Source organism: Ammospiza caudacuta, chromosome 25 (genome assembly GCF_027887145.1).
Source record: "Ammospiza caudacuta isolate bAmmCau1 chromosome 25, bAmmCau1.pri, whole genome shotgun sequence".
Lineage (NCBI taxonomy): Eukaryota > Metazoa > Chordata > Aves > Passeriformes > Passerellidae > Ammospiza > Ammospiza caudacuta.
The window spans coordinates 3975202-3983824 of record NC_080617.1 but is presented as its reverse complement, the minus strand read 5'-3'; the positions used below and the strand labels follow the sequence as shown (position 1 = coordinate 3983824).

The 8623-nt window shown below is 53.1% G+C and overlaps 1 protein-coding gene across 1 annotated transcript; it reads right to left on the bottom strand.

Annotated features, from left to right (window-relative positions):
• Positions 1–479: 479 nt before the first annotated feature.
• YRDC (yrdC N6-threonylcarbamoyltransferase domain containing) lies at positions 480–5018 on the bottom strand. The gene is made up of 5 exons (XM_058819831.1): positions 4609–5018; positions 3185–3299; positions 1820–1939; positions 1541–1683; positions 480–1209 (listed from the first exon to the last, which is right to left on the bottom strand). Exons 1-5 carry the CDS (start codon positions 5016–5018, stop codon positions 1146–1148), a joined length of 852 nt encoding a protein of 283 aa, XP_058675814.1. The 3' UTR covers positions 480–1145.
• Between the last annotated feature and the right edge of the window lie 3605 nt (positions 5019–8623).

Sequence of the window (8623 nt, the reverse complement as noted above, 5' to 3'; positions counted from 1 at the left end):
TTCAGGCAGGGCAGCTCTGCCTTAGGGCTGTGCCTCACCTGGGGAGCATCACCTGGGGAGCATCACCTGGGGAGCATCACCTGGGAAGCATCACTCCCCACCCAGTGTGGGACAGGAGCCCCTCCTGCACGTTTGAGTCCCCAGGAGGACTCAAAGAGTCCTCCTGCAGCAGAGCCCCCTGCAGCAGAGCCCCCAGAGCCAAGGAAGCAGCTCCTGGAGGTCCCTGAGCTGTTCTGTGGGTGACCACGGCTCCCCTGGTGCAGGGCAGGGCCACAGCTGCACCCAGTGGTGCAAGAGCAGCTTGTCTGAGCAGGGAAATGCATCCCTGGGAAAACAGGAAACCTTTGGAGAGTGGATGGCAGGTGAGAGTGATGGATGAGCCAGCAAGGATCCATTGTGATGGTGTTCACAGGGGTCTGAGGATGAGGGAAGAGATGAGGATCTGACTCCGTGTTTCAGAAGGCTGATTTATTATTTTATGATATATATTATATTAAAACTATACTAAAAGAATAGAAGAAAGGATTTCATCAGAAGGCTAAGAATAGAAAAATAATGATAACAAAGGCTTGTGTCTCAGACAGAGTCCAAGCCAGCTGACTGTGATTGGCCATTAATTAGAAACAACCACATGAGACCAATCACAGATGCACCTGTTGCATTCCACAGCAGCAGATAACCATTCTCTGCATGAGGAGGATGCAGGTTGTTCTGAGCAGCTCTAGCCTGGGGTATCTGAACACGGAATTTTCAGAAGCAATGACAGTTTATTCTCAGTTGGTTTTGATCACATTTAGAACAGAGAACAGCACAGCTGTAACACCCTCAGAACTCCAAACCCCTCCATGCCTGCTTTGCTTCCAGTGCAGATGGCACAGGATGAGCTCTGGGGCACAAAAACAGCACCCTGACAAAAGTTTAACTTTTCACTGTATTCACAAAGCCTGACCAGGATAACAGAACAGACATTTGGGAACAGTACAGCAGCACAAAAAGGTCCAAAAGGGTTTTCCAGTCTTTCTTCTTTAATATTTTTTAATTTACCTTGACATAACCCATCGACCTTATTAAACAAGGCCACGATCACCCAGTCCTGAGTGCACAGGCACACAGTGCCCAGCTCCACCAGCTCCCAGGCCCAAGGGTTAGGAGGATTCTGGTTCCAAGCCATACTTCTTCTTCAGGATCTCAACTGTGGCTGCCAGTGCACTGCAGGGAGAAACAGAGCCATGAGAACAAAGGGTTGGGAGCATTAAAATTGCATTTTCTGGGGAAGAGCAATCAGTAAGGATTGTACTTAGAGACAAGGAGAGCAGGAATTGCAGGAACCACAGCTTAATACAGAGCCTGTGAGAAAGGGGAATTTGAGAGCTCCTGAGGATTCCTCTGTGCTCATAATTAGGTTAACACTAATGGGAAGGTGGAGCTGCTCTGGGAAGTGAAGCAAAGCAAAGCAAACAAAGCAAAGGAATGCATGCCCCACCCCTGTCCAAAAGCTTTGTTCTGTTTAAAGCAAAGGAGCAGCCCCAGCTACACTCACCAGCCAGGCCTGATGATGGAGAATTTCCCTGACACAGACAAGTCAACCACAGTTGAGCCCAAGCGACACTCTGGGCTCTGGATGTCTCCTATGGGGCCTCCATCAACAACCAGGGACAGCTGAGGCCACAAGTCCTGGAATTCCTGCAGGAGAGCCATGGGTGACAGTCCTGACAGAGCTTTTTACCATTTAAATAAAACACAGCAGCAGAGCAGCCCTTGGATTACTGCTAAAGCTCTGCCAGACCCAGGGAGATGCCAGGGGGGGAAGGAGCCTCACCAGCACAGTCAGGGTGCTGCCCTGGGAGCTGATGTTGGCGCTGGTCAGGGCCAGCGGGCCCGGGCAGGCTCGTGCCAGGTCCCTCATGAAGGGGTGGTCTGGAATGCGGACACCAACCAGCTGAGGGAGGGACAGGAGAGAGTCACACACACAGAAACCGGCTTTAATATTGCCTAAAGCTCCCTTGGCTTGAAGCTGAAACTCTGGAGAATTGGCACATCTGCATCTGCTGCACCTGGGGTAACACAAGACTCAAGTCAGGCCCTACATCCAGGTCAGTCCCAGGGGCAGGACAACACAGGGACCACCTCTGGGGACAGCTGAGTGTTGTCATCTTATTGCAGGGGTTCCATGCTGTTGTCTCCTTATTGCAAAAGTTTCACACCTTCTTGGTGTTTCTCATGTTCCTCAGAGCACTGACTCTTTCTTCTTCACAAAGTGACGAACTGACTCCAGTTCTCTTCTCAACCTGCCAGGAATCCCTGCTCCACCTCCATCCATCCATCCATCCATCCATCCATCCATCCATCCATCCATCCATCCATCCATCCATCCATCCATCCATCCCTGTCCCACCACTGGTCAATGTCCCACCTCCATCCATCACTGCTCGATCATCAATCCATCAATCCCTGCCCCACCACCCATCTCCATCCCAGGTCCATCCCTGCCCCACCATCCCTCCCTGTCCCACTGTAGATCCCTGTCCCATCTCCATCCATCCCTGTTCCATCATCAATCCCTATCCCACCATCCATTCCTGTCCCACATCTATCTACCCATCCATCCATCCATCCATCCATCCATCCCTGCCCCACCTCCATCCAGGCTTTTTGTATCTCTTGGTCTTCTCTGGTATTGTTCCTTATACAAGAAACATCAGAAATTTGCATTTTCCTATGCCCTTTGTACCATGGCAGAGATTTCTTAAGTAAAAAGGTTAAAATTCAACACACGGTTCTACAGGCTAAACTTTAAATGCTTAATTCATATTGCTAATTCAAGTGAACTCCAAAAATCTCTATTTCATTTCACTCCATCCATCCATCCATCCATCCATCCATCCATCCATCCATCCATCCATCCATCCATCCATCCATCCATCCATCCATCCATCCATCCATCCATCCATCCATCCATCCATCCATCCATCCATCCCAGCACTTTTTCTCATTTCTTACAGCTGTGGCTGTTAAAGTCAAGTCTGTTCCCAATCTTTGCTAATTGGCCCAGTTGCAGCTCCTCAGGGGTAACATTACTTTCTACACCATCTTTATATTCTATCCCCCTACAGCTAAGCACAAAATTTACAGCAGCAGCAGCACAGAACCAGCCCCCCGCCCCAATCCTGCAGCCAGGACCCACCGATGTGAAGGGGTTCAGGTCCTTATTGAGCTCCTCTGAACGCTCCAACACCAGGGTCACTGGTCCTGGCAGCAGGTCCCTCAGCAGCTCCTCGGGGACGTTGACATGGCAGTACCTACAGGGCAGAGACAACAGGATCAGGGGGCCACAGGGAGCAGCCAGGTCACTGGGGCAGCTCCTAGTTATAAGTAGAAAAGTTGCCCATTTTTTTTAAAAAAGGTTTCAGAGTTCACAGGTTGGGCTAGTTGCTGCCACGGTGGAGTTCTAAGTGTTGTTGTAATCACCTGTCGTTTTCATTAACTATTGTCAGAACTCAGTGCATCCCTCTGGGTGTCCAGAGTTGCCAGGGGGCTCAGAGAGCCTGGCACACAGCCCAGAGCACCTGGGGATTTGATTGTGACCCCTGGAGCAAGTTACCAGCTTTGTATGAGGACATGAAAGTCACACAGGTTTGAATAGTGTAATACCAAGATGATCACAGGGTAAAAATGTAGATTTTAGGATTTTTGGTATGGGGGTTGTAGGGACAAGATGGAGGAACTTGGGCGTGTCCAGCCTTTCTCCTTCTTCTTCTTGTTCTCCATTTTCTGCAGTGATGTTGGCACTTTGGGATTGGTTTAGAGTAGAAGTGCACTGTCTAACACAGGTGATAGGGATTGGGAATTAAGTGTAAATATGTTATAGGTAGCTTGTAGTATAAAAGGACAACACAGAGAGTGCCTGTGGCTGCCCTGCTGAGCAGACCTCGGCTGGGCAGAAAGAAAATTTTATAGATAAGAATTAATAAACAACCTCAAGACTGAAAAGTGAAGAGTCCACACTGGTTCTTCAGCCGTGCGGGCCAAAACAGAGACATCCTGCACATCTCAGGGCAGCAATTAACAACCAAAAACCCGAGAAACTATCTGTTGTTGATGGTTGGGAATTCCCCTTTTTGTTGAGTAACACCCTGCTGCTTCCTGGAGGACGGTGAAGAGGAGGGGACACCAGGGCTGGCATGCAAAGGGAGAAACCCCTCACCAAACCTAGCAAAAACCCCTAAAAATAACGAGCCAACGCGGAATTAAGAGATCAAAGTGATGTCTAGACGTGAGGAACAAAATCCAGTGTCCGCTAAGACCCTTTTTACCCCTCACCCTAATCTAAAAAGATGTCGGCTGGAAAAAAGACCTCGAATGTCAAACCAAAACAGGGGGAATCTCCTGATGCTCTTGTGAGGACGGAACTCCCAGCTGCGCCTGCAGACCAGCAGACAAAGCTGCACTTTTCCTCCTCCTCCTCCTCCGTGCCACTCCTGGAAGCAGCAATGTGAGCGCGACCCGTCGGTTCTCCCCACCCGAGCAGATTTTTAACAAAGCATTAAAAAGGAGAGAGATCTCCTGCCGTATTTAGTTCACCACCCGTCCCGCGGGGTCTCCGCGCACCGGTAGAGCCGCTCCACGTCCCCGAGGCAGATGGCGAGCGGCTTGGCTCCGTTCCGCCCCTTCAGGCTGTAGATGCTGCGCACGGCGGCCGAGTCCTGGGCCAGGCAGGCCACGCCGTACACCGTGTCCGTGGGCACGGCCACCAGCCCGCCCGCCTGCAGGGCACCGGCCGCGGCCGCCACCGCCTCGCTCCACTCAGCGGGGCCCGGCTCCTGCCGCCACCGGCCGCGGCCTGCACCCTCCGCTGGCTCCCCCTGCGCACCACGAGGGCCGAGCCGGGCCCCGCGGGCGGGCGGCAGCAGCACCAGGCGGGCACAGCCCGGGCCCGGGCCCGGTACCGGCACCGGGGCCAGGCCGGGCCCCGCCGCTCGCTCCGCCGCCAGCGCCAGCAGCCGCGCCGCCCGCGCCATGCGGCGGCACTTCCGGCGCGCGGCACTGACGGCACCGGCGGGGCGGGGCCGCTGTCGCCATGGGGACCGGGAGCGCGCGGGAGCCGAGCGAGGCGGAGGGAAGGCGGAGAGTGAGGAGAGGGAACGGGCGGATCGGGGCTACGGGGAGGGAACGGGAGCGGACGGGGAGATCGAGGGATCAGGAGAGCGGACGAGGGGACACGGTGGGAACGGAGGGAACGGGAGCGGCCAGGGAGGTTGGGGGGTCTGGACAGGGGCATCGGAGAGAGGACGCGGGGCGAACGGAGGGAACGGGAGCGGCTAGGGAGACCGGGGGGACACGGGGGTAACGGGAGCGGCCAGGGCCTCCGGGTTCCGGAGAGGGGACGGCGGGACAGAGGGGGAAAGGAAGGAACGGGAGCGGCCGGGGGCCTCGGAGGGTCAGGGGAGGGAACGGGAGGGTCAGGGGAGGGAACGGGAGGGTCCCGGGGCTCCGGGAGTGAGCGCTGTCCCCGCCGTCTCCCCGCAGCTCCTGGACTGCCTGAGGATGGTGCGGGCGCTGCTGGACCTCGTGCAGTTCCTCCAGCGGCAGCTGCGCTCCCGCATCGCCGCCTGCGAGGAGCTGCAGGCGGAGCTGGCCGCGCTGCAGGCGGCCCTGAGAGCCGGCCCGGCCAGCGGCGCGGGGCCCTGAGGAGCCCCGGTGGGACCGAGGGCTGTGGGGCTCCGGGAACGCCCGGGCGGTGCTGGGGAGCGCAGGGAGCGGGGGCTGCCCCGCCGTGGCCTTGGAGGTCGCTCGGTGCCGCCGCGCTTGTGCCTTATCTCAATAAATTTATTTACATGTCATAATAAAGCGAGACGGGCTCGGTCTGTATCTTCCCACACCCCGTGTGCTCCTGAGGAGGAGGCACAGCCCCAAGCGCCCGTTTGTCCCCAGGGACGGTTCTTTACTGGTTGTTCGGAGAGCTGCGGAGCTCTGTGCGAACCCTGTGGAGCTCGGTACAAACCCTGCAGAGCTCGGTGTGAACCCCGCGGAGCTCGGTGCGGAGCCCGGCACGGAGCTCGGCACAAACCGTGCGGAGCTCGGTACGAACCCCGCGGAGCTCGGTACAGACCTCGCGGAGCCCGGCACGGAGCTCGGCACGAACCCCGCCAAGCTCGGCACAAAACCTGCGGAGCTCTGTAGGAACCCCGCGGAGCTCGGCACGAACCCTGCCCTGTTCAGGGCCCCTGCTCTGGCCCTGCCGAGCCCGGCCCGCAGGCAGAGAAGCCGGGAGAGCCGAGCAAGAACCGGGCATGGAAGAAGGGCTGCGATGGGAGAATCCCCAGCTCTGGGTTTCAACTCCCACCCGCACCTCACGCACCTGAAGCGGCCAAGCTGGGCCAGTGCTGGGAAAAGGCAAACGCTGCCTCTTTCAGGGTTGGAATTCCTCTTCCTAATGGGACGGGGCGGGATGCTCACACTCCTCTCCCACAGAATACTCTCAGGAAAAACTATTATAACACAATGTTTAAATAAGCATTTAATTAGGATTCCATTAGTATTAATATTGCTTTCAATTCCAAAAAGGTTAATTTCCACTTCTTTGCAGATATTTCAAAGTACAATATTAACTTCATACAAAATGAGCAATTAAGCAAACACCATTATTTCACATTCTTCAAAAAATACAAATTCATATTTACTCTTTTGGGTTTTGGAGATGCTCTTCCTTTGGAAGTACTGTACCTGTAACTAACATCTTCACATTGCTCAATGTAAGCACATTTGTTCCCATGTTTCAGAGTTAAATAAATTCCTTTATCACCACACACACAATCTTGAGAAGCTGGGGTTTAGTTCAGCTGTCTCCAAAGCCCCAGGCAGTGCAGCCCCCCAGCCCCAAGAGCTGGAGCTGCCCCCGGTGTGGAGCCAGGCTGGGTGAGGCAGAACAGAGCAGAGTCAGCCCGAGCAGCAGGGGGACAGGAGAGTCACAAACCAGGAACACCAGCCACTGCAACTACAGCACTGCAAACACACCCTCGAGTCTGCTGGAAAAGGTCATGTGAAAAAAAAATCTTTCTTTAAGAAAAAAGTAGAAACTGCATTTATTTGAGAAAGTGTACACTGCATAATGAACCAAATTTTGGCCAGCTTGCACACCACTGCAGCATGGTGTGGGGTTTCACCTAGTTCCAAAAACACACACTTAGACTATGTACACTACTACATAAATATCCAGTTTAATTTGCATTTCTCAGTGCAGACACAGAATCCAACTTCTAGAACATGTGATAGATATCAAGACAAGACACAAAAAAGTTAAAAGTTCAGCCCTGTCCATGAGAATCAACTACAGGTAACATTTATAAAAACTTGACATTGCTTCCAAAATATGTTACGGAAAAAATAGTATACAATTAAAAACTCTGCAGTCAGAAATTCATAGGGTTCATTAAAGACATGCTCTTCTTTTTTGCCTTACAGTCCAAACTGACTCCAACAGTTCTGCCCAGCTAGCTCAGGTAACTCCTGCCAAGAACTTTTCACCCACAGATCTCAAATGATTTCAGAGACAACACCCTAGACTGGTTCTGTGGGGAGGATCTGAGGCTCTGGGCCCTGCCTGGTGTGGAAGTGATTTTGTGACACCAGAGCTCCCCTGCTCTGCCCCACTGACCCAGCTCCTCACCTCAGCACAGCCCAGCAGCTGCTGCTCATCTCCAACCACCCCAAGGACAGCTCCATGCCAGGAGCCCAGCTTATCTCAGAGCTGGAAACAGCTGCAGATCAAGGACAACATTGTGCATGGCTCCAGCCATGCCACCCCCCCAAGAAATAAGGCAGTAACAGGACAGCAGAAACCATCTTGAGGACAAATTTCAAAGGTGCAACATTGCCTGTTTGAAAGCAGCTTGTCACTTGTGTTCCCACGTGGGTGACAGAAGGACAGGGGAAGGAGGACACACACCAGGGGACACAGCATGTCCAACAGGAGTGACAAGCAGCCCCCAGAAAGCATTGAGAGAAAAGGCTGCAGAAGCACAGTGCTCTCAGAGGGTTATTTGCATAGATTGGACGTTTGCTAACGATGCATAATTTGTGTGGGGCACAGGAAGGGCAGCACAGCACCCAGCACAGCTGTTCTGTCAGACAGACACACAGACCACACAGCACAAGGATCTTTAGCTACAGGTATTGCACCAAGTTAAGTGCTCATCTTTGCACACCCCTGTCAACTTTTACTCAGAGCAAAAATAAACTTTGTGAAAGTATATACAAAAGAAATTGCAGCAATTGGGTTAAAGATAAAATAACCTAAAGTGCATTTTTAGATACCAGTATGAGGTTCTGCAAACTTGTCTCCCTGGGGACACTCAGCATTACACAAGTGTCCAACTCGTACTTTGTTCCATGGAATTCAGTACCAGCATTCAATCAGTGCTGATTTTCTACCCCACCCTCCCACCCCCCACCTAGAAACATAAAAAGCAATTTCTCCAACCTTCAGTCTGCTCATTTGGGTCCTTGCTTGGTGACCAAAGCTACCAAAGTCAGTAACTCGACCCTCTCTATATATTTGAGCTTCTACACCCATCTAGAAACTATCAGTGACCAAGTAAAACCCCACTAGCACAAAACAGGTGAC

Bases quoted from the DNA above. Each gene is read 5' to 3' on its own strand.
- YRDC (XM_058819831.1), bottom strand. From the start codon at position 5,018: ATGGCGCGGGCGGCGCGGCTGCTGGCGCTGGCGGCGGAGCGAGCGGCG. The intron at 3,300-4,608 runs GTGCGCGGAGAC...TCTGCCCTGTAG, and splicing joins GACGTGGAGCGGCTCTACCG to GTACTGCCATGTCAACGTCC. The intron at 1,940-3,184 runs GTGGGTCCTGGC...TCCCTCCCTCAG, and splicing joins ACCTGAACCCCTTCACATCG to CTGGTTGGTGTCCGCATTCC.